This window comes from Battus philenor, unplaced genomic scaffold (assembly GCF_028537555.1).
Source record: "Battus philenor isolate CCGP_79_NKW_IND1 unplaced genomic scaffold, ilBatPhil1.0.hap1 SCAF_1, whole genome shotgun sequence".
NCBI classification, from domain to species: Eukaryota; Metazoa; Arthropoda; class Insecta; order Lepidoptera; family Papilionidae; genus Battus; species Battus philenor.
In genome coordinates, this window is record NW_027181661.1 from 2,453,989 (window position 1) to 2,481,867 (window position 27,879).

At 34.7% G+C, this 27,879-nt stretch overlaps 1 protein-coding gene across 1 annotated transcript in view; it reads left to right on the forward strand.

The window, feature by feature from the left end:
* Positions 1-27,879, forward strand: part of LOC137924362 (glutamate receptor 1-like) — a 188,992-nt gene that overhangs the window by 92,265 nt on the left and 68,848 nt on the right. Inside the window, exon 4 of the mRNA XM_068767794.1 lies at positions 13,014-13,143. Coding sequence (XP_068623895.1) covers positions 13,014-13,143 — 130 coding nt within the window. The remainder of the gene's footprint in view (positions 1-13,013; positions 13,144-27,879) is intronic.

Sequence of the window (27,879 nt, forward strand, 5' to 3'; positions counted from 1 at the left end):
TTTCCACGGCGTCGTACAGTCCACCCATAAAGTCGCACGAGTTCCGACATCAGGTGTTTACAGTCGCTAGCAGCATGTGTGATATACTGTACACATTTCTGCGCTCTAAATTGAATTGGAAAGCTAACAAAAGGATGCTCCGCCCTGCCAAATAGTGTCGTTAGGAGGTAGTAATACTAAAGAAACATATCAGAGGAATTCAAACTTATTTTCTTCGTATACACTTAATTAAATCCTAATACATATTTTTTATCCTATATAGGCGTAGCATTTCACTTGTCTCTTCTGATGATAAGTGTTTTTTTTTCCTTCCACCCCTATTTATTTGGGAACAGGGTTTTATATTTCTTAATAAAAAAATTTTGACTAGAATTTTTATTTTCGTTCTCGTCTTCCATAGTACACAATATCTTTTTTTCCTCCTTCTTTCATTCTACAATTCCATCTTCCTTTCTCAATCATTCCATCCCTTTCGTACATCCTCAAACACTTCAGTTATCCATTTCTATTACAGTATCACAGTTTTAATTGGTTTAATTATTTTATCGCGTACATCAATTTTATCACGGATTTATTTCACATTTTTTTCTAATATCAATGAATTTTTTTAATAACTTTACAATGTTTTATCCACCTATGTTTTGTTCCTGTCTGTTGCGTATTGTGCAACTTTCCTAAAGAATTTGAGGACGCACTCTTTCATCCTTTTCCATTATGATGTTAAACGATTACGAGATTTACGAAGGTACGTATTTACCTTAAAAGATACCTATTCGCTCTTGTCTTGAAGACTCCCGAGTTATAATTGTCTGGAAACAATGACGCCGATATGTTGTTCCACTCCTTGCCTGTTCGCACTAAAAAAATATTAACAAAATGCTTTGTGCAAGTTGAAGTAATTTCAGCCGTGTACATATGTCGTAAATTCGTACTCGTTGTCCAATGGAATAAAGGAGATAGGGGGAAACATTTTGTATAATTCCGCTGCACACTCTCTAAAATGCAGTTTGAAAAATATAGATGTATGGAATTGTTGACCTAATTTTAAACTTCTTACAATTAATCGAGGAATATGTAATGGACCTACGAAAGTCGCTGCGTGGATAAGCCGACAATATAGTCAAGGTTCGAGAAGTGACTGGATACAGGCAGCGCAAGATGGACAGTCACAAAATGGATCATCGAATTAATCTGTGAATGAAGCCTATGACTTGCAATGGGCGTGTATCGGCTGACTTGATAATTATATATGGAACGAAAGCTGAATTGATTTTTTTTTTATTTTCGGTCTGAATTTGCATTGTATCCTTATTGACATTTACACATTTCGCTAGTTTAAGGGGGCGAAACGCGAAAGGCTCTTTACCTCGTTGACTCAAGTACTACATCGGGTATCTCGGACATTAGACATAATATCATCGGATTGGGCTTAATTTAATGCACATCACATGCCGAGTGTGTTGCTGTGTAAGCTTCTTGACCATTAAAAGTTAATATTACTTTTTACGTTTAAAATAATATCCTTCTTTTTCACAAATAATCACAAGCTGCTGCCTTTTTAAGTGAAATATTTTACTAGCCCGTACACAATTGCAAGACAAGTTAAATAATTAAAATTTTAAAATTATGATGTAATTTTTTTTACTACACAAATTTTTATAGACAAAGCATTTGATATCTCACTTGATGTTAAGTGCTGCCATAATATACGATGTTTCATGCTTTTGGGAGCAATTGCTTCCTTACGTATGATAATCGTAAAAACAATTTCAGTTGCCACAACCCTCCCCGGGCTATCTACCGTCCAAATATTTCAAAGACACCTTGTTTATTTCAATCTACATCTAGAACAAGACAGCACATCTAAATGACGTCATCATCGGCTTCGAGTGCCGGTCTGGGGTTCAAATCAGGGAGGAGACAATAGCCTCCCTGATAGGCGATAATACAATTAGGAAAGAGTTCATAGAGTATTGCAAAATAATAGCAAAAAAAGCAATACAAAAAAACCAAACCTAGGCATAAGAAAACAAAAGACTGAAGCAAAATAAATAATAAATATAAGCAAATAAATGTGATATACCTAGTAAATAAGATTTATAAAACAAAATAAGAGGATGAAAGAAAGAAGAGTAGAATAAAAGGGCATAAAAGAAAAGAATTATAACATGAAAGACAGAAAAGAATAAAAGATAATAAGAAGAATGAAAGAAGATAATGGAAATAAAAAATAATGTGAAAAAATAAATTAAAGATAAAGTCCCTGTCCCACAACTAGATAGGGGTACGAGAGGCCCCCAATAGCGGGGGCCAAAAAAAAAAAAATGACGTCATCAAAACTAAATAACAATAAAAGGTTGCCTTTATATAGTTCTTTGTATATATACGCGAAAATTCGAAAAGCGCTAGAATTAGGATAATTATAGTTCTAGCGCGATGTACTGTTCCACCACGTCGCGATACGTGATTCTGCGTAATAAAGTTTTGTTTCAACTTACTTATTCACTTCACTGTCTACTTTTGAAATATTTATAGTTGTGTGGGTTAAGAAAATAATGCGAGAAGTTAATGTACTATTATAAAAGTCCTTAATACAATATAGCTTCATCTACGGAAATATTTAAAAGATTTATTCATTTTCGTACAATGTTCAATTAAGTATCAGTTATTAAGATCATACATATATGAAAACAATAAAAACTAATATAACCCGTGAAATAGAATCCGCGTCCAGTCGCAGTCTTCTACTACCACTGATCTTTCATTTATTACCTCTTAAAAAATCACTTACATTTCTTAATTATTAAAAAAACATTACAATGTAATTTATTGTAACAATGTACGTTGTTCAAAATGAGATACCAATTTTATGAAGCCTAAAGAATGGTATAACAATCTCTGTTCAATCATTCATCCGCATAGCATATTTCACTAGCACTTGAGCACAACGTCATGAGAATACGAGGAAAGTCCAATTTTATTGAAACGGGCATCCAATTAAATTACCCTAATATGGCTTCAAATTGAAGCCACGAAGACTTCAAATGAGCTCTGATCTTAGAAGAACCCACAGCTTACTCTTACGGATATTTGTGATCTTTGACTTTGAACACTTTGATGTTTGCTTAACAATTATTAAAAGTCAAAGTCATCATCAAATCGGCTTATAGACGCCCATCGTACAGGCGTCTCCCAAAGATCGTCGCGACCGCCGGTTTTGTCCTTTCAGTCCATTCAGCATATTTTCGCAAACTTAACTATGTCGTTCGTCCATCTTGTGTCACCTTTGTCACCTTTCGGCCCCAACGGCCATCCGTTGTACGAGTGATCTACCTCGTTCAGCCATTCGAAATATGCCAAAATCAACAATAAAAAACGCTAAAATCATAAGATTGCATACAAAAGCGGTATAGAAGTAATACGCGATTTTCCAACGAAAGGAGCATGTTCAGTTCAACATAATTCTATTTCATATGTCACGATTGTAAGCCATTCGCGATCATTTTACAAAAGAGCCGGGAAATCACGCGACATTCGAGATAGATATTCAACAATACGCTACATTTACACTTGCATTCTATAATGTGGTTCGTGATTTTGTTACAAAAATATTTTTCTAGAATATTGTAACTTATTTTTAAGTAAGAAAAGGACCAATATTTAACCACTTCCGCTATGTCACACCGATTAGTGTTTGGCACACATAGCTCCTGAAGATGCCCCGTGGAGGGGTGAAACACGTGTTTAGTGATTTGGCGGTGGCAGTTGTGTGATTCGCATTGTTTGCCGCATACGCATTTATCAACGGGCTGGCGGGCGGTGCACTTTGTTGCACGACTACCACTGCATGTGCGGAAGTGGCTCAATATTGGTCCTTTTCTTACTTAGAATGGACTTCCGCAAGGTAACGCCTGATTCCATTAAATAATAAACTAACCTCTACTTCCTCCTAGAAATTTGTGGGCAGAGGCATTCATGAACCAGTGCCTGTTAAATAAGGCGATTAGGTCCTTTTCTTACTTAGAATGGACTTCCGCAAGGTAATGTCTGATTCCATTAAATACTTATTTTTAATCTTTTACTATAACGGACTAGATATTTATAAATGGAGTTTCGCTGCGAGATCGAATCAGAAATATGATCCGCAAAAGAACTGAGATCCCCGACGTAGCTCGAAAAATTGCTCTTCTGAAGTGACAGTGGGGGAGAAACATCGCTCGTGCAACCGATGGCCGTAGGGGCTTGGAGTGGACACCACGAGCCGGTAGACGCGGCGTGGGTAGGCCCCCGACTAGATAGACCGATGATATAGTTAAGGTCGCAGGAAGTCGCTGGACCCGGGCAGGGTAGGACCGTTCAGTGTGGCTAACTTTGGGGAACACTTATACCAGCAGTGGGCGTGCATCGGCCGAAAAGAAGAAGAACTTTATTAGTAATTAAAGAACTTATATATTAACAAAGGTTGAATAATTAAAAAAAATATATCAAGGCAATAACAATATATTCTTAGAACACAATAAAAGTAACAAAAAGGAAAACGATAAAAATATTTAAATAATTTAAAACAGAAAAGCCGAGAAATTATATACAATTTAACTTATTCTATTAAAAAAATAAGATAATAACAGCTAACTACTAAAAAAGGGACTACAAAAATAAACATAGTTTAGTAATTTAATTTTGGGTGTTTTCTTCCGAACCGCACGATATTCCGTGCATGTGTGTTTCCTCTTTCTATTTGTGAGTTAGTGTGTCATCTGCTTAGGTGTGTACACACATACGCTTGTGTGCGTTTGTGTATGTGTGCGTGCATGCGTGCGTGCGTGCATGCGTGCGTGCGTGCATCTATTCAGGAAGTGAGGACCTATTCAAGAAGCTGCGGTCGGGCTGCGACACGCCTTTCTTGAGATCGTACTTAGACCGTAAGAAGTAGTGTTCTTTCTTAACAAAAAAATTAATAACACTTGCCAAAACTTATAATATAAATATTCTAAAGTAAAAAAAAAAATAACAATTCAAATAAATACATGTGCTCTTTTATATAATTATGCATTTCGCAGAACACAAAGCCCAATACACGCCGTTGCTTTGAACGTCGAAATATTCCTTCCTACACGGCGCTCGCTTCCCGCTCTGAATTGACCGCGAACGCTTCCTACAACAAAATGGCGATTTGGCACAAATTGTACGGAGAGCGACAAAATGGCGCACAATTATTTCGAAGTTGCACGAACGCATTGTGTAAATTTTCAGCGTTAAATAAAAATCATTAAACAGGTACATTTACAAATTTTATATTAATCAAATATTTTTTATAGTTTGTTCAAAATACAATAGGTGCATACCTCATTTGTCAGCAATGTTTTAAAACTTTAACGTCTATTTCATCACATTTTTATTTCTCTATAATTTGAACTCTAACTAGCAACGAGTCAATAATTTCAGACAGTGTGAAGTCGACAGTAACAGATAGAGAACAATAATTAATTTAAATAAGCAGTAGTTCAAGTAGCGGTAGACGCAGCGTGGATAGGCACCCGACTAGGCACACGGATGACATAGTTAAGATCCTGGAAAGTCGCTGAACACGTGTAGCGCAGGACCGCAATGAGGTAAATAGTTGGAACTCATAAAGCAATTCTTCTTAATATTCATTTATTCGTTTATGTCAGCCAATAGAGGAAACAATTGATTCGCCTTTTTAAATCTTCTGCACATATAACCAGTCATTCCGTATACTACTCCCACCAAAGGTAGACTGGTAATAAATTCTACGAAGCATTAAGTTAATTTCATAATAACTTTATAATATTTCCACCTTTTGTACACACAAACAAAAAGCAAAACAACAAAAGGAAAACGAATTGTGATGTCACCTATTAAATATCATTGTACAGGCGGAGCCATAAGAAGGTTCGTTCTAAGTGTAATACTGTCTGTGTTATTTATTAAAGAAAAATATACCGTGAAAGTATCTGCCTGAGCTTCGAGGATATTCTTTCATATAACAATGAAGGTTTTAGGAAAATTTGTCCCCAATATCCCTGGCGCTATTTCAGCCTACCGCGTGTTCCGCAGTGTCGAGGTGAACACGATCTTGATTCAGCTCTTCACGGGGTACTGAGGGTTCTCTGAGTACCTTCACCAGTTTAAACGCAAGGAGGACCCATAGTGCTTCTGTGAACTGGGCGTGGTCCAGACCGTGGTCTACCTTGTAGCCCACTGTCCCGCATTCGAAGGGTTCTGAGTCGACTCGGATGATGTAAGGCACGAAGATCTGCGAGGATACTATAACCTCGTTAATAAATGACGAAAAGAAAATACCAATATTCAATCAATTTTGCCGGGAAATCACGGCAAAAGTCATAAATAGAAAGAAAAGTTGAACTGTAAAAATAAATCTTAATAGTAAAATAAGGTAAATTAAAAAGAAATTATAAAAGATAAATAAATGTAAAATCAAGGAACGAGGTGTGAGATGAAAGGATCGAATAAAAAGGAAAAAGTAGAAGAAATGTAGAAAGAAAGGAAAAGTAAGAAAGAACATAAGACGAATGATAGAAGAGCTCAGAAATAAAAGTATTATATGACAAACTTATATACTGAAAATAAAAGTCCCTGTCCCAAAAATAAGATAGGGATACATGAGGCCCCCAATAGCGGCTGCCACTAAAAAAATATTCCCAATAAAAACTTACAATTTGAATTTTCTAGTGATTTCCCATTGTCACCTCTTCGATGTGACTTTTCTTGGGAGCATTCCTCGTATGATCTCATTAATGGCATTATATATATGTCAAGTGGCCCGGTCATGGTCGAACTAAGTCACAGAGTTGGATTCAATGAGCTCTTGAAGATTCGGTTGGAAGAAGTTTTACAGAGTAATTGGTCATAGTGGTACACTTTAAAGAAGAGAACGTATAGGTCGTTAGGTGTCAACAATATATGGCGGTGCGCTATAGTTTCATACATAATTGAGACACCATTTGCCAAATGAAGATTACTGCATAGGAAAATAATTATTATGTCACTGCAGAATTTGTACCGAAATTAATGTCCAGTCGCATTCCAATTGAAAAAAATATGTAACTTACTTCAAAGCGATGGCTTTATACAGGTTGACTGGATATAAGTGTAAAAGCATTTAAGGTTTTTGTTAACAAATGAGCTATACATTACAACTTCATAGTAACCCATATCAATCACCATGTATAAACTAAAGTAAACTTGATTATTGTCCAACGTGTATTTTGTATTTTAATTCGTGTAATAACAAATAGGTTTTACGAAAATAATTACAATACGTCCGTTATTCGTGCTTTCAAAATAAAAAAAAAACCGTTAAGAATACAAGAACAATGTTACATTACTGGAAGTAAGTGCGCAATTCAACCACCCGTAGCCAGAACAAACAATAAAAGGAACTCCTTTTGTTTCCTGAAGTCAACCAGACAGTTCGCGGTTATGAGTTTTATCTAAAGCAGGCCCACATCTCGCTTCTTAATTCAAAATCCTTGAAGCATTAGTCCTACGGGGAACAAAGAGGGAAAAAAAAAACTTACCCGCCAAAGACAAGTCTCATCTGGGAAATTGTCACTTATAGTCGGTACTTTGAAATCATTATGCGAAATATTACCTTTTATGACGTAATATTTCGTGAGGCACATGTCATTTTTTACCTTAAAATTTCTTTTTTTATTTTACTGCCGTTGTGTAATTCGGGTTTTACACGCATTTTTTTATTTCAATGTTCACATCCAAATGTTACTCTTTTGAAACCACGTACATTGTTTTATGTAAATCTATATAAATAAAAATGAATTTCCATTCATATAACTATGCTTAAACTCTGTTACTGCTCAATCTTCGGCTACTAATTTTTTCTATAGTTTCGTTTTACCACTAGAAAGTCTTTAATAATAGTAAAACAAAATATTTCTAACTCGATACAAACTATAGAGGAAATCACAGAGTAAATTAAAACATTGGCTCCCAGCTCTGAAAGATTTGACGACAATCAAAATATAGTGTACCGTAAAACTATAATACGCTAGGCATGCTTATCCGTGGTTCGCGGTCCACTCAAAAACCTTAAGGTCTAAGTGGCCATCTGTTTTGTGGCCTATTCCACCTGCTTCCAGCCACTTTGACCTGCCATTTCGCCGGACTATATCAGATACTTTCATTCGTCTACGAGTTTTGCAGTGTACGAAATAGAAAAAGTCATTTTTATATTTTAACTAGCTGACCCGGCGAACTTTGTTCCGCCTTAATGGCAATAAATAAGCAGATTGTGTTTTTTTTTTGGAAAAAATACAAAAAAAATTAAATAACTACATTAATCATTCATTATTATTTCTGTATTTTAGTACATAGGTTGCTCTTCACTTAAGTACCTTGTGATACACGACATTTTTTGTTTTATTATCAGGCGCAAAAACAAACAACGCAGATGGTCTTCCGACCCGTGAACATGCCATGTATAATTGACCATGTGAAAAACATGAATGTTCTAGATTTAAACTACAAACTTTTAAGGATTGGCCTTGTGATTTGTTGATGATCAATATAAATTTAATACGTTAAATACGTTATATATATATATATATATATTGCTACAGCCCAGTAACAATAATCTATTGAAACAGCGTGTTAATTACAATTATTTAAATGACCCTTCAAAGTGAGTCTATTTCAGAGAAAGTCGTTCTATATTACAACGTATTAGAGCCGTAGCTCTTAAACTTTTTGTAGCTTTAAAAGATAATTTACTACGACTTACAAAGCGGCATTACATCATAGCCTTCTAGAATAACATTGTTTCCGTTATCATTTTCTTACCAAAGTGGTTGCATAACCTCAAATAATTTTTGGAGATTGTTTTTGACATTAGCTATCTAAAAATTTGTACTTAACAATATCACAACTATCACTGTTTAGCATATTATTTTACACAGATATTAATGTAATGTAATTCTTCTCGATAGAATTATCATTCAAAACCAAGCAGAAATATATAGATGAAATTTGTTTTAATAACTATATGTTAATATGTTTAAATGTACATAGTACCAATGATTTGAAGTGACGAAGGTAATTATTAGAGTCTATTCGAAATAATAAATAATGGTTTCATTGTTTTATTTCCTAAAGAATTACCACACTGTCTCTTTCTAGTCGGGAGTAGCTTTTCGTTCTAAGCAGCAGAAGGCAAAACAATTAAAGTGAGTCATACTTCATTCCTTTTGCTGCTTGACTTGGAAATTGTTGGAACTGTGAACCCAGTTTTGTTTTGTTAATGAAACTAATGGAATTTATATCAGATATCGTCATCAATATTTTTTAAATATATTTGAATTGTTGATCTTTCTCTTGTTGTTTCTCTCACCTTTGACTCCGTTAACTAGTTGTCTACATTTTGTTATTTACAGTTTTGTTCATTGTGGTCGTGTCCGCCTGAAAATGCCCTAACAAAATAGACAACGAATAGCCTCCATGCATAGTTTTCTTCAGTTGTAATAGGGATTCCAGTTATTAAGCAGGTCTTACATCTTCTACGTTTCTTACTTCTAATAATTAATCAAAGTTATATAATTTTTGATGTTTGACAAATTAACTTAAAACTTATTAGTAACATATTGAGAGTCTAGTGTTGAACTTAAGTTCAAAGTGTTCTAGTCATACGTTCCAGAAGTCACAGGTTGTTGGATTCATAAACAATGTTGCCATAATATTATGGAGAAGACAAATAAATTAGTTGATGTCATGGTCACTCAGTATGAGACACATTAGAAAGTTTATATCCATGGAAATGGCTATGCGAGAATGAATAACGTAAGAAGGGTTCTTATATGGTAGACAGCAGATACAGCAGATGCAGCTGTTCGTATTGGAGTATAATGGCGTCATCGTACAGGTTGATGATTAGAAGGATTTTATCACACGCGAAGCCGTATTGGCGGTTCTTTGAAATATTTAAGAAAAAAATATTTTATCCGCAAATATATTAATATCACTAGGATTATGACTTGAGTTATATCTTGTGGCAAATCAACTAACGGTGTATCACTGAACTTGACTAATTTTGGAAAATCTCATACAAAATGGTACATATTTGGATTTATGAGTTTATCGTGGATTATATATTATTGAAAAGAATAAGAATACAAAGTATATATCTATAAGAAAAATAGTTCCTGCGATATATTTCAATGATTGAGACAATTCATATAATGATTCTCTTATTAAAACTATTGTCATATTATGATGTGTGTGATAACAACCGTGTATAAAAAATTTCCACATCCATACTGTCTCTTCACGTCTTTTCTCAAACCGTAAGTCTTAAAGAAATGGTAAAAATATCAATTTTTCCAAATAGAAGTCAGCTAAGAGAATTATGAAATATTACCTAAAATCAGAGCATTTATTTTTTAAGAAAAATCATTATTCAACAGCTTATATTTATAAAACTTGGTTATAATATATTTTTAACGAGTTAAAAATGAACAGTAATAAACAATTTAAAATTACACCTCTAAAAAAGTGCGCGCTATGCGGAGTCGCTAATGACAACTAGCTATATATAGTTTTAGATAATTAGTTAATTATATTATGTTATTGCTGGCATAATGCAACAGCTTTAAAGACTGATCACGTCAGATGATTCTTAAAAAAGATAGATGTGTCAATGTTAATGACATATAAAATATTAACTTCAAATGATAAAGGATTGCCCATGGCAATGTACAGTGACCTCATGTTGACTCTTAAGCAGGGTCATAAATAACAGTTGCTGAAATAATAAAATATTTATTCAAATGTGAAGTGGGGCTGTTTGCAAATGCAGCGTTACCCTGGATATAATTTATTTTACTCTCTTTAACTGATAATCTCATTGTATAGGTTGATGAACGAGAGAAAGACAACACTGTGCAGAGAGTTGTAGTCCAACGTAAAGTTAATAAATCAAGATCCAGAGGTCGCCCGGCTTCCAGAAGAAAGGATAAGGTGAGGGCCACGAAATCGCCCTATCTAAATAAATGCTTAAATACTTCACTAAGAAATTATTAAATTTTACTGCGAACGATCTATGTGCACAATCGCTTAAGTGTAATATTGCTATAATAAAATTGCAGGCGCTTTGCAATGTTGTAAATATTTATTTTGAAAACATTTATCTTGAACTTTATTGTCTTAATAAAGTATTTCCAGAAAGAAGAATTTCCAGTTTTAAAATCCGCGTTTTGAGAAGAAAATTTTTATTCTTTAAATACAATTCCACAATTCAATATAAGCTACCTAATACTTTTCCATAAATATTCATATAAAGATAATATGTATCTTGGATGATTATTGGATCTTTCAGTAAACAAAAATATTTAGAAAAGCCCGTTTTATCCACCACATCTTTTAACTTAAATGAAGTTGCGAAGGTTCTGAACACGTCCTGATCTGGGAAGAATCATATCACAAGAACATGTTTGTAAATATTGTATAAATAAATATTTTAAAATCTCAAACATGTAATGAAAATTTATTATCGTCAGAACCGAACAAAGAAGTCTAAATTATTCCATTTCTAACATTTGTTATTATTAGAGGTTTCCTTTCTTTAAAATTAGCGAGAAATTTAAAATAATATCCTTTATTTGGTGATCAAAAACTATAATCACATGTGTACTTTTATCTATAATAAGCTGATTAATGGTTTGTCGATTTTCCATCAAAATATAGGAGAGAAAAATCTTTGAGATTAATTTATATATAATATCATATTATTCGGTAAAATGACACGTATTATCTCCAAAGGTGAATTTGTTTTTTTAGTCATCTAAACGATTCATTCTCAGGTTGTACACTGTATTTTACAAGAGTTTCTTTGGCCCTGCGTGAAAAATTACAAAATGTGTCTTGAGAGAAAATTTGAGAGGATCTGATATATTTTGGAACAATATATACTGGCCAATCGGTGGCTTAGCCTCTGAGAGTGCTTTCTGTAGATTTAGTGCCAGTGGAGTGAGCGCATGATTGGATTTTAGTATCCTTCCATATTACTTAGCGTTCAAATTACTGCCAATCCATTGAAGTAAATAGGCTGAATAAGTAATGGTAGCTTCATGGATAAGAGATGTTCTGAGTCTGGAAACAGTCATGGGCGTCTCACAAAGATTTCACTTGATCAACATCCATCGTTGACTACAAGTCACTCCATTTCGTTATCATCATTTTAAATCACGTGGCCATCGAGGAACTGGAAAAATAGATGAAAATACTTACTAAGTAAATGTAGTGCGGGCACTTTTAAAATTATGATATATAAAACAATTGACATTAAACAATTGCCACGGAGCGCCTTGCGAACTAGCAGCGTTACCTTGAGTTGAAAAATTTAGATCTTCCTCTCTAATCCAATTCACCTTTCTCCTCAACTATTAGAGCTTTAATGTCAAAATGTTTAGAACACTCTAGAAAAATTACTCAAGAAAATTATAATTGAAAAGGTTGTATTTAGAAACATAGAGGTGAATTAGAATCTTATAAAAGGCTTTCTTGGGATAAATCAAACATAATTACCAAAGACTATGTTTCTTAGAAAATGGCTCTTTGATGAAATATCAACTTTATATTTCTAATATTTAGCTCATTGGATGAAAAGTTTTGCGACTCCTGACCCGGACGAACTTGTAAAAATATTTTGACCTCTAGGTATCCTTGTTATCATTGCCGAGTACCGTTATCCTCTGAACATGAAATAATCTTCATTTTCATCTTCATTGTTGATTTGATCTCGCAGGGAAACCCAGGATACAGTCTTCTGCATAGCTGATTACATTTCACTGCCGTCATCACTAGGCATTTGTTGGCATACAATGATTGTATACTTTCGTCTTGATATTGAACGACAATAAATGAATAATAATTTTATTAATTTCAAATTATTTACGAATATATGCGTGTAAATCTATAAATATGGACTATAAATGATTTACTTGAATATGTTTATTTATTAGGTGATTCGGCCATCTTCTGGACTGATAGATTATGCTGTGAGCCTTCGCCCGGACTATCACCGCGCTGTGATCGATACAATCACCTACTACGGCTGGAAAAACGTCATTTTCATCTATGACTCCCACGATGGTGAGTACTTCTTTTATCTTCTACTTAATTCTTCTTTCAGAGTACAAATTGTGAGCAAGGGTATTTTTTTATGAATCTGCTATCACTAATATGATAACCTGGTTTCTAATCTTAATATCTAGCTTAATCGACTTACAATGAACTATAAGAAGTCGTACGTACGTCCTCTGTTTGAAAATCGTACAAAAAAACCTTTTTGATTAGTTATATATATTAGCTCTGGTTCTCATTGGAAAACTTGCCTAACGATACTTAAGATGTATGCTCGGCACTTATCTAAGAGATTGAATTAAAAATGGCGAGATCCAAAGGAAAGTATCCGAAACAGCCCAGCGTATCAACAAGATCAAGTGGCATTAGGTATCCATAGAGCAGAATGTTTAAATGTTCTTGAGATGACCACGGACAGGAAAAGCGTACCCACAAGGTGGGCAAATGACCTTGTAGAAGCCGATTCCACAGGACAGCGATAGGAGAGACCTCAGTACAGCAGAGAACACGTATAAATTAGAAAAAAATGCTCTAAATAAATTAATGATGAAAATAAGGAAAAAGTTATCTTTTGCGATTTAACAAATTGTCATGATAACATACTTTAATACATTCCAAGTGTTTTGGATCATAATAGACCGAGTACGGAATACTTTGTGTGTAAAAAGAGACAGATCGGCAGCGATTTGGTAAATATTCACATTTTTCCTAAGCCACGGATATTTCACAGGCGACATCGCGTATTCCGTACACTTCATGACACCTTATTACCCGCATGATATATATGACTTGTTTCGTGTTCCAGTTTTAAATAGTCAATGCTGTTTTGAAGTAATAACATCAGAGCATCTATTACAGGGTCATTCGAAATCAACATTTTACGACCATCACTAAATCATTAACATATTTTCGTAAATCGATAAATTAATTATACAATTCAATTATTTTTTTGGCCAATTACACAATATTGTTTATTTGCTATATTATATATATATATATAGCTATATTTATAAGATGAAAACTTAATTAAATAACCTTGTGTGACAATTTTTACAACTATTTTTTTTTAAACGAAAAACAACAAAGAGTTTGTATTACAATGAAAAAAGATCTTTATTCCGTAGGAATAAACAAAGTTTACCAATAACTAAAATAGTAATATTTCTGAACGAACGAACTTATCGGTGGACTTAACCAATTCTAGTTGTTTTAATCATTAATTTCGTCCAATGGAATAGAAAGTTGAAGTGATTGGCAGGTCATATAATGAATAGAAAGCTTTCCTTTATGTCCGCTGAAGTTCTGAAGATCCTAAAGTACAGAAACTACAAAAAGACCGTCAATGAAAAAAGTTTTGAAAGGAAGAAACTCAGAAATGTGGTAATTTAAGAACAATTAAAGTTAAAATTGTAATATAATATTGTAAAAATGCGGTAAAGGTAAAAAAGCGACGTGCCAAAGGATTGCAAATAAATGCAATAAAGGAAAAGATAATGTAAAGAACGTAAGAAGAAAGAGTAGCAGAAATTGTGATGAAAGATGAGAATCTGAGCAAAAATAAAAAAGAGTTACGTTAGATGATAAGTCTCCATCTTTGTAAGTGAAAGGGAGAATGAGAGGCTCCATAAACACGGAGACCATAAACCGCCAAGCGTAGCGTAAAACGTCTGCCAATAAGGTGAATTGAAAAACTTTTTTTAGATCCTATCGTAAACCTGTAGAGTCGGACCTGAAGGTCGTACAGTGGACATCCCGTGATAGAAATTATGATGACTATTTACTTTATTTGCCATTACATATTTATTATAGATATCATATGTATGTAGGAGTGGTCGTAGTACGGTAGCTTCTTGTTCTTCGGTAGCTTCTTGTTCTTTGGTAGCTTCTTGTGCTTCGGTAGTTCGTCGATAGTGTAGGAGTGGTCGTAGTACGGTAGCTTCTTGTTCTTCGGTAGCTTCTTGTGCTTCGGTAGTTCGTCGGTTGTATCTTGCTCGTCGGTTGCTTCTTGATCTTCAGTTGCTTCTTCTTCCGTTGACCGCACCTCCGCTAGCCCTTATAATGAGCGCGGAGACTCTCAACAGCGCGATGCAGATTTTCGTTGCGTCTACTGTGGCGCCATCTGTCATGTATCTGTTTCACTGCCGCCGCCGCCATGCGATTGACGGTCACGTGGGTAAGAGCTTGGTGTTTGAGTGGCGCGCGATATGCACGCCACATCACTCCCCCGCCCAGACCGTAACTATGGTCGATAACAATTTGGTAACCTTACTCTTCTGCCGCTCCGGGTCCTCTTGTCTCCGTCTGAGGTAGTAGCAGTTGAAGTGGTTGAAGTGGCTGATTAACGGACATGGGGAAAGTGACCGTCTCCGTGGTGCGACCGATTATTGTGCTGCTTCTCTCAGATGATAATGGGAGGTCCTGTTTTGTAACCTCCTGTAGAGTTGTTTCGGGCACAGGAGTTGTAGTAGGCAGAGCTGTGGGCGTGGTCGTGGGCGCGGTCGTTGGCGCTATTGTTGGTGATGTAGCGATCGTCGTTGGCATTGTAGTGATAGTCGTTGTCGTTGTAGTCGATGTAGTCGTGGAGGACGTCGTCGTAGACTCCGTCGTAGAAGTAGTGGACGGTGTAGTCGTCTCCGTGGGGATCGTGTCGAAAGGAGACGGTGGAGGCGACGGCGACGGTGACGGTGGTGGCGACGGCGTCGGTGTAGTCGGCGGTTCGGATGACATCGGCGGCACTTCGTTGGAAGCTCGTATTATTACAGTTTGCAACTCGGGTTCGCTTGTCGTGGAGCTGTCTTCGGGCGAAATGATGACAGGTGAATGGCCGGCTCTTCAGGCCAAAATGGGGGCACTCTTACGCCAACGCGTAACACTTCGGCGATTTTGCGGTCGTCGTTACTAGGCTGACTCATATTGTGGTTTATCTGCGCGTCTTCCGAGTGTGGTGTGGTCAGCTGGGTCCGGAAGGTGCTTCTCGTTGTCCTTACTCGGGGTCACCAGTATAGGAGTGGTCGTAGTACGGTAGCTTCTTGTTCTTCGGTAGCTTCTTGTGCTTCGGTAGTTCGTCGGTAGTGTAGGAGTGGTCGTAGTACGGTAGCTTCTTGTTCTTCGGTAGCTTCTTGTGCTTCGGTAGTTCGTCGGTTGTATCTTGTTCGTCGGTTGCTTCTTGATCTTCAGTTGCTTCTTCTTCCGTTGACCGCACCTCCGCTAGCCCTTATAATGAGCGCGGAGACTCTCAACAGCGCGATGCAGATTTTCGTTGCGTCTACTGTGGCGCCATCTGTCATGCATCTGTTTCACTGCCGCCGCCGCCATGCGATTGACGGTCACGTGGGTAAGAGCTTGGTGTTTGAGTGGCGCGCGATATGCACGCCACATGTATAAGAAAAATACCAGAACAGCCAAAGTAAATTAGAATAAAAGTGATATCTAAGAACATCTTCCAATTTCAAATTACGAACGCGTTCTAATCTGAGAAGAGCTCACGACAACAGTTTTTTTTTATTGTGATCAGTAAAACAAACGGCTTTAATACAGTATTTCATATTCAAGCTGTACACTGTAGTAAAGATTTTACTAGTTTTTTTTTTCTTTCTGTAAAGAGCTCACATGAAATTAACCTCTTTTTTGTTTGGTAAACACTTTCACAAATGTCCAATTCTAGGGCTCGGTAATAAACGCCGATATTATACATCGTGGTAAAAGATGCATGTGTGGTTTTTTTTAACTTATATCTGAAAAAATAGAAATACGTTTTCTGACCTTAACGAGTACTGAAGAACTTTAATAATTTATACTACGAATGCAAGCGATTTTTATTCTCTGCAAATACTAGAAGCGTAGGTATTCTTTGAGATATTAATGCCTCCATTAATATTCGTAAGCGTGATAGGTATTAAAATGTTACGCCTTTATTTCTGAAGGAAAAAGGCGAATTCTTTAAAATGATCGCGTCCGGAATGCTAATTCTCAGAGACGGGCAAAATATTCTCAGCCTTCTCCCTCTAACACACACACTCTCACTCTTACAATCTCTCAACCGCTGTGTAATAACTGGTACGTATTTACAACGAGACCGCTCTATATTCGCGTCACGGAAAGACGATTGAAGCCCTCACTAATGAGTTACAAAGGTAATTTGATTATTAACTTAGCTATAACTAAAAGCGATTCACAGCCTACATCTTCAAATACCTTTGTGCAGGTGCATTGAACTAGCTCTACATACGTAGAGTCTTTAGACTTCCACAAGCCTAATACTGTCTAATTTTCACATCAAAGCTTACGCACTAATGAGAAATACCTGACTCGAAGCGACGAGTAAAACAGCGCAGCGTGTTTCAATCTAAGATTTTTTTATGTTGTTGTTTTATACTTTTTTTCAATGATAGTCACTAGTATTGACATTTAAAAAATCCGCTTGTTTGAGGAGTCCGGGTGCTGATAGCTTATATAAATTCTGTAATAAGATCGGTCGGAACCAAGTTTCAACAGGAACTGTCGAATGCGGTTTGCATCCAGTTTTAGCACCTTATGTAATTAAAAATATAAGATAGTCGGAAATGCTGTATATATTTAAAAAAAATAAGATAACAAATGAGAATTAGAGATACTTGTTGTGCCACAATGACACGTATTTATAAATAGAAGGCATGCACTACACATATACATAATAAATTTAGTTAGTTAATTTAACATGAAATAACGGATAAAAATAAATAAATAAGGAAATAGCGGTGAAAATATTAGGTAAAAAGTAGATATACAAAAAATAGCGGCAGAGGATTACAGGTGGCTTAAATAGTAGAAAATTGTTTGTTCACATCGTGGGTGGACGTTCTTCGCTGCGCTGGCCGGTTTGTGATCTCTATCCAAAACCTGAAGGTTCCTGCGGTAATCTGTTCTATGGCCCTGTATTCTACTATATGGCCTGCCCACTAGCACTTGCCCCTCCTTCGGGCAATGTCGGTTATTTTCGTCTGTCTTCGGAAATCTTCATTCTTGATTCTATCTCGTAGAGGAAATTCGAGCATAGCCATCTTTATAGCTAGTTAGGTGACTGTGAGCTTGTAAATTAAAATTTTTCAACGTGGAGCCCACAAGATGCAATTTAATTGTCAAAGAAGGCAATTCGAAAGTGAACTAGACACGAGTTTAACTCTTTCGCTTTAATATAAAAATTATGTATATTGCATATGGGGGCATAAGAATTTTAGAAATGTGGAGAATCGTGCAAAAAATGTTGGAACATACTTTTGTAAACTATGCCCGAAGAGAGATACCATAGTTCACTGCCGTAAATCGTCACGGGTAACACATAACTTTACATCGTACAGCTAGTAGACTGCTGGTAGGAATGTCGATGGATACGGGTAGAGCAAGACCGATCATCATGAGGGCGTCCATCATCTGAAAAGAAGAAGGAAACATAATTTTCCGTTCTATCACTTGAAGATTTATTTAAGTGATAACGAAACCTGCCTAAGTTTGTCTGTGTTTGTTTGTGTTAGCAACCAATTGAATATGAAACATTATTTAATGGAATCAGGCGTTATTTTGCGGAAGTCCATCCTAAGTAAGAAAAGGACCAATATTTAGCCACTTCCGCACATGCAGTGGTAGTCGTGAAACACAGAGTCTGTGTTTTGCACTAATCGATGTAACATAACTCCTGAAGATGGCCCGTGGAGGGGTGAAACACGTGTTGAGTGATTTAACGGCGGTAGTTGTGTAATTCGCATTGTTTGCCGCATGCGCATTTATCAGCGGGCTGGCGGGCGGTGCACTTTGTTGCACGACTACCACTGCATGTGCGGAAGTGGCTAAATATTGGTCCTTTTCTTACTTCTGAAACATTATGCTATAGGGGCGGTAAATATAATCCTAGTTTTCTTCTATTTCGACACTTCAGGCATTTATCTATTGATGTTCATTAGTAATCAGTATAAATAATCCAATTTATACAATATTAATAATATATACATATGAAGAAAAAACTATAAGAATTAAGCAACAGAATGCCCAACGTAATTTTATACACATGACGCAGGCTTCTTCCAAGCGATCAAATTGACAGTATTATTTTTTAATTATATACTGGTGCAGAATCAAACACAAGTCATTATTCGTGGGTCGTATTAATTTCGGCGTTACATTATGTAGATAGTGAAAAACAATATTGACAGATTATTACTCCACTGTTCTCAATGTTGGTGATTAATAATCGAAATGATTCCAATTAATTAACATGCCTATCACACATTGCTAACGACGCTCTATCAGGACAACGGTCGGTCATTATCAACCAAAGTCATCCGCCAATTTAAATGTAACGATATCAAATTAATACCCTTTATTATATTTCATATCGAAATTAAAAATTATTTATTCCGATGTTTTTAATTAAACCTACGATAATATCGATTCCTCATCTCATCCTCGGCTCGATATCAATACCATTCTTGGACAAACTTACTTGTTCCATTTAGCTTTTTAAATATTTATTACTCATTTCAATATATGTCACTTTAGTAAGCAAAACAAATACCGTTGGTACTAACCACCAACATAGTGGTATTCTCTGGTTGTTTACTATAGCAGGAAGACGCTGTGTGCAGGCGACATCAAACAGGTTCTATTGAAAATCTATAAGGCAGGTATATAACCAACAGATGTCTTGCGACTGAAATAATGAATGATGATAATAGTTCGCTATATTATCATGTAATATCTCCCAATGACTAGAACTGACCTTGATTCGAAGGTCCTCGGTTTGACTCTGAATGCTGGTTGAGCAAAAAGATTAGCGAGAACAGCATTGCCTCACTAATAAAAGATGGCAATGGCAGGCCAGCGTACTTTAAATGCGGCAGGAAGATAGTGAACGACGCAATAATAAGAAATAAAACTGATACAGGTTGCGTAAGTAATCAAATAAACAGGAGGTAGAGTAAAGAAATATAAAACTAGAATTTAAAAAAAAAAACTAGGAAGAAATAATAAGGTAAATAAAATAAAATGGAAATTGTGATAAATTATGGAAATTTGTAATAAATTAGCATATTAAATAAGAACGTTAAATAGCACAAAATAAATATATATTAAAGGTATGAAAGTGGGGACGTGAGGAACAAAACAAAGGTTTTAAATTGTACAATGAAGGAAGAGGAAAGATAGATCATTCGAAGAATGATAGAAGAGTACAGAAATAAAAAGAAAAGAAAGTGAAAAAATCATTAAAGAATATCAGACCCTGTCTGTCCTACAACAAGATATGGAGTACGAGAATTCTCCAATAACGGGGAACATAAAAAAGTATGACTAGATAAATGGAATAAAACATTGAACTCAAAATTAAGAATGGGTTCTCATGTTACCAACGGGTCACGAGTTATTTTACTTATATTGATCAACAACCAAATAACTTTAAATATCTTAATCTAACGGTAAAACACCGCGTTCATAATTATTTATATACTGGAAAACCAAAAACTGAATTTCGTATTAATCGTCAACAATTTCATCAAGGCATATCAAAAATGACACTTGTTCTTCTGAAGTTCTTCTGAAAATCCAGTATTGAAACAATTGAGAAGGACGTATAGTTTTCCTTTGAGTTTTGTTGGATATGTATAAATAATAGCGTTTTATTCTAGAACAGACCACCCAATACGATAATCCTCAGTTATGGAGTCGTACGAAAATAAGCGTACCCTATAAAGATATTATGAATTCATGTCAGCATTATACCTGACCAAAGACGCAATTTATATGAGATATAAATAATGTAATATGAAGATATAAGTGATACAAACATGATAAGTAAATTGTTAGACAGCTATTTATAACAATAACACAATGTGTCTATTACAGACTTGGGTTCTGAAACTGCGTTCAAGTCAATATTATTTTTATTGCAACTAAATTCTCTATAGTTTACTGGTTAGATTTCTATAATGTTTCACATAATGGACTGGATTGACATCTAAAACAATGAAACAGAGAAAGAAAATATTTCATGGAATCAGGCGTTACCTTGCGGAAGTCCATTCTAAGTAAGAAAAGGACCAATATTTAGCCACTTCCGCACATGCACTGGTAGTCGTGCAACAAAGTGCCAATTTTTTGATTAGTTTCACTCTGTGTTTGGCACTAATCGGTGTAACGTAACTCCTGAAGATGCCCCGTGGAGGAGTGAAAAACGTGTTGAGTGATCTAACGGTGGCAGTTGTATAATTCGCATTGTTTGCCGCATACGCATTTATCAGCGGGCTGGCAGACGGTGCACTTTGTTGCAAGACTACTACTGTATGTGCGGAAGCGGCTAAATATTGGTCCGTTTCTTACAGAGAAAGAAAAATGGCTTCAAAGCGTCAAGATATTAATATAATATACATTCAAATATATATTTATACATAGTATCATTAGTCAAAAATTTCTCCGTTTATTATTGCCTAGTTTAATTTTGATTCTAACAAGAACCAGGCAAATTTAATAGTCAATGTTTTTAAAGACAATATTACTATTTATTTTAACTTACAAATCCTTTATTGTATATTATACGTGAAAATTTGCATGGCACTAATGTAATAAGATACTAACATATTCGTCTCCTTTATATTATTTAATATAATAATTTGTTTTAATGAATAATCTTTCCTTAACAAAGATTTTGAATTTTTTCTCGTATAAAATTGCTGCAGTAATTTTCTTATAGAAACAAATAACTTGTCCCATAAAATGCACGACGTATCATACTGGTTAGTAAAAACTAACTAAGGATGTGTTTATACAAATACTATGCTTTTACCTGTGATTAAAATATTCTGTACAATACGAAGGGCCAGAAATGAATTCAAAGACTAATGTATGTTAAAAAGTTTACTTGCGCCCCCTAAAAAAGTAGCTATGTGAACGCATCCTCAAATGTTATTACAGGTATTGACCTCCACTAAAATCACCAGCTCCTTTTATTTACATACAAGCGGTTGAATGAAAAGCAAAATTACACTCTCTTACGAAAAAGTATAAATAGAAAAACTTTATAACTGTTATTTCTCGTGAAACAGTAATATAAGAATTTTGCTTTTAAAAATTATAATCTCGTCTAAAAAGGCCTTAAAATAGAAGAAAGCAATAAATAAAAATGTGAACAAAACAAGTTTTTCCATCTGAAAATGTATCTAACTTACGAATGTTAGACTTGAGCCTTTTACTTAAATCACTCGAAGATTTATGATAGTGCATCGAAGTGCAATGTAAAATACCGCCTTTATATCTTTGTTGAACTGCACGAAACCTTGGAAACTATTAATGAACAAATAAGAAGAACTAAACCATCTCTCATTATTTATTTATACATCTATACATGTGGTTGGTGTTTGACCATCTGAGGACGTATGACCGTGGTAGATACAAAGAGTTATGAAATTGAGGTACCAGAGCGAGAGGCAGACTTAATACCAGGTGACTCTAAGTTACAGAAAATAGAGAAAAATGCAAGTGTGGAGAAGGCTTTTACCCTGAGAAGGTCCATACAAACATAATATAAATTGTCAAAATTATTATCCAAAATATTATTGATTATTTTTAAGTTATTTATATGAAATGATATATAGCTTTATTATTAGAGAAAGTAATGTCGCTTTGTTAAGTTAAATCCACACGACTACATCTTTAGCAAGTTTTTATTTCTAATCAACGATATATTCACCTTCGTTATCAACAACCTTTTGCCATCTAGAATACACATTTTCAATGCCAAAGTGGTAAAAATCAATCGGTTTTTCTGTAAAGTATGTCGACAGAAACGACATTACTTTCCGGACTCCTAAAATTATTATTATTATTATATGTGGATGTCATGACAAAACACAGTTAATAATACGATAGAAACAAGTTATACCTTGTTAGGGACGAATAAAACCGAAATCAAAGAATCTTTCAATGACAAAGTGTAAGCCATAAGTTCCGGAAAAGCCTTCAACACGATTTCAAAGCTCAGCGTAGTCATCACCCGTCATAGGTGATGGTTCGGTTGTTATATTATTAGACTATTGAAGTATTACTTGTGAGAAAAAGGAACACTGTCCCACTGGTTTAACTTGAAAGTTTATCAATAGACAGTATATAAAGGCATTGTGAAAAAATTATCACTCATCCTCTTTGGAGACCAGTAGAACCACATTTGGATTTCAACTAGACAAAAATATCACAACTACATCGAAGTGGTAATGATTTCGAACACATTTACACAGTAAACATTGTATAAATTCACAATTGTCACATGATTCTTAAGATATTCATTTAAATAATGCATCAATTTACAATTCCCATCTCATACAACTCAACGATATCGCATCTTCACTTATTTTAGAATATTTCAACGAAAACTATTCAAAGTAAAATTCATTCTCTGTCATAGTTGCGGGATCAGCTTCTTGAAGTGAGGCACTATGAGAACGAAAAGCACATTTACATACAAAACGCGGTACTTCTATCCGTGTAGTTGCCAGAAAATACATATCAGAGTTCTGTTACCGTTTTATAGTCGTGCAATAGCCATCTTCATTTTTCTGATGCCAATATCTTAATAAACTAAAGATAAAATGTTATACATTTATAAGTTTCGTCAAAACACTTTTGTAATACATTTAAAATAAAATACTATTACATTTTGGCAATTTGTTTCAAATAAAGTTTCAGTCGTTGGACGTACGTTGTTGTATACAAACCACCTCTTGTAAGTCGTCCGTCCAATTGTTTAAATGTTTATTACTTATGTAAATTAGTTGTAGGCGAAATAAATTTTATCAAACAGTCACCTATGGCTAAAGGAGGTTCCAAAAAAAGAACTTTACGTAGAATTTTTTTTTTTAAATTTTGTTATGTTCACCATCAACAATCTAAACTACTCTTATGATACAGTATTACTTAAACACAGATAATTGTATAGTTATTGTTTTGTATTGCAATGTTTTTAATTCAAGATGGTCATAAAAAAATACGAAAATGCTTGAAGTCAAAGTTTTGCTATTTATAGAAAACTTTATTCTGAATTCAAAATATTTTTCTAACATTTTTATTGTAGATATATAAATGTAGTGACACCGTTGAGATTAATAATTTCTTCTAGAAGGTCGCTACAATATGTATTTCAATAACATGTTTGATTGTACATGCATAGGGCTAGACGCATCACTACTAGCAGAAATGTAATTTTAGATTCTTAAAGAAATATTATCTCGCTGAGTTTCTTCCGTCTATTCATCTCAAAACTAATTTATTTAATATTCGAAGAAGTTGTTATCTTAACTTACCTTCAATAAAAGTGTAGTCAATAATAATTTTTAAATTGTGTTGCGAAAACTATATTTTATAATTACTCGAATTTTGTAAATAAAAATAGAGATTTTATGCTTTTTCATTTATAAGGGATCGCAAAAGTTAATTTTAATAATTAATTATCTTAAAAACATGCTTGATTGCACAACATTCACAGATAATTTTAAATACAACGAAAGGATACATATATTTCACTGTGAAATGTGATCACTTATATCTTTTATTTATTTGGAAAACTGCAAACAGAAATGATACGACAATTACTGATAATGTACGAACATTGACTGTGAAATATAATTTTATTGAAATACAATTTACATCTCAATTCATTCAATGTAAAATATAACGAAAAATCAAATTAAAAATTAAAGTCATTTATTCATATTGTTTCCATCTGTAATTATATATACGATGATTGATTCAATCTATACATATTTTATATATAGATTGAATGTGCAATAAATAAAATGATTTGTAAAATACTACACCTGCATAGGTGTTTAACGAAATTATAAACATAAATATGCGTCGCGTGAACTGTTAGACGGTTTCATACAACCAATAGCTTTTGGGTTCGAAGGGTTCTGAAATAGCGTTCACGAACTGCATGTCGCTGAACAGGATGTCGCTGGATCCAGGCAGTGCAAGATCGATCATCGTGGCGGCCTGTCTTGCAGAGGGCGTCCATCTGCTGAAAAAAAGAAGAAATGTCAAACGCATGAACTTCAAGACGAACTGTTAAACATTCTAATTTCCGTCTTTCTACAAAGTAATTAGGAAATATATTAATAAAGATGAATGAAATCAGTGAAGTGTTGCTCAAGTAATGGCGTATCAAAGGGTAAAAGTGATTCAATTGTAAATGTACAGGTAACTAGCTGCCCCGACTTCTTTACAGAGTATTTAATGGATTTAATGGAATCAGGCGTTACCTCGCGGAAGTCCATCCTAAGTAAAAAAGGACCAATATTTAACCACTTCCGCACATGCAGTGGTAGTCGTGCAATGAAATGCACCGCCCGCCAGCCCGCTGATAAATGCGTATGCGGCAAACAATGCGAATCACACAACCGCCACCACCAAATTACTCAACACGTGTTTCACCCGTCCACGGGGCACCTTCAGGAGCTATGTTACACTGATTGGTGCCAAACACAGAGTTCTTTACAGAGTTTATTGACGAGTGACAGGCTAGGGCGAATTCCGTGCATCCACCTGAGCGATCTTAGAACTCGGCGGCCTTCGGTGAAATTATATGTCTAAGCCTAAAGGGAGCCTTCCAGCTTTCCCACCATAAAAGAGGTTTTAAACTAAGCGCCCTCTGCGCCCAAGTCGTTCTAACCGGCGGAATCATCGTAAATTGTACTGTTAGGTAAATCCACTGTGATATTTTAGAAGCGAAAGAGAAGAAAGAAATGTGGTGTGTAGAAAAGACTAATAAGCCAGAGAAATGTGAGCTATTGTGAAGAAAAATAAATCAATGGACTATTGCAATTTTGAAGGAAATAAGAAAAGAAAAAAAAATTAAAAGAATGATTTTAAAAAAAGAACTAAAAAGGGGGTAACAAAAGGTCCTCAAAAATATAAAACCAGTTATAAGAAATAACCACGGAATCGGCGTTAAAATTACCCATGTTCGAGAAAATATTGATCACTTGAAAAAATCTAAAAAGGTTTTAATAAAGGTTACAGTGTAACGTTTATTACAACATAAAATTCAGCATACAACAATGTATAAATATTATCATAAAACTTTAAAACCAATAACGTAACAGCTATTATTGTTTGACTTTTTACACACGTTTACGTTGGCTATTAAAAAAAATGTATCCGTTCAAAAATATCGCAATAGAAACTTTAAAAAAACGAGATGAATCCGATACAGTTTTCGCGCGTTACATGCGAAAACAAACGTAATACTCAATAAAAAAAAAGTATTTTTCGGTTAGGCAACGAGCGAATATCGCATCCCTTGGGTGTACGGATATATCTTAAACGAATAAAATGCCTTTTTACAATTTTCTAACGTGTAAAACGTTAACCAACGTTATGTTTTATATATGACAATTTATAATACTAAATCGATTAATCAAGTGACTAGATCTTTTAATTCAAAATCGATTTTTATATGTCCCGAATATAAAATTAATTTTATAATTAAAGTTTATGTAAAGCTATGTACTTACTTTACTCGATAATAGGCTTTAGAATTATTAATAGCAGATTAATCAACACACCAAAGAAACACAATGACCACAGAAAAAAAATTACAATTAAATTTATTTTCAGTCAATTTTAATTTTTGTGTTGTTCATTATTACTCATACATAGTTTTTATTTATTTAATATATTACCATTGTCACTTCGATTGTGTTTTCAATTCAGTTTTTATATATACTATGTAATATAACCCACGTCGTCCACACCCGGCTTCTATTTTCGCTATCAAGAAACCACAAGTAACTGTGATACTTTTTCACTGCTAAATACATGAAGCTAAGGTGTATAAAAAGTATTTTTTTTACAACTAACATTATTAAAATATTTATTTATACTTCATTTATGTGAGTGTGCGCAGTTTGTTTGTGCGTTTGATATGCGTAAAGAAAAAACAAAACTTACAATTATTACGTAAGCACACACGATATTAAAAAGGAGATATAAAAGTAATCATTTCTAAGTAAACGGTGGTATGGAACTTCGAATAAAATGCAGCCTTATAGGCCCGCACAGTCGTGTTTCTTAAATTATACACCGTACTAAACGCCGATCGACCAACAGATCAAACGCTGCAAGTGGAACTGGATAGGTCACACGTTCCGAAGGGACTCTGATCACATACCGAGGCAAGTCTTAGAATAGAATCCTCAAGGAAAGCGAAGACGTGGCCGCCCAAAAGCAAACCTGATGGCCGTCGAGCACTGCACAAGTGAAGGCAGTTAGAATGACATGGAACGAAGTCAAGCGCGAGGCTCAAGACCGCTCGGGATGGCGACGTACTGTGGACTCCCTCTGTCCCATCTGAGGGACATAGGAATAAATGATGATATAAATAAAAATGTAAAATAATACAATACTAAAGATTTACCTCCAAAAGCATACGCTGCATTGATTTGTATACTTCATGTTATTTCATATTTTTATAAATTTATAGTTATTTTTCGTTGAGTGTCGATCTATAAATTGATAGATGTTTTCTTAGAACAATTTCATATATATAACACAAAACACTAATGATATTTACTGTTAAAAATACGGCTCGACGTGATATACCTCTAGATATCAAAATTATTTCAGCCGTAGGATGCCCACAGCTGGGCATGTCTCTGACATAAACTTTCAATAAAACCGGTTCAGAGTCTCTAGCATCAAATGTATTATGACGATCTAGATTTAATATAT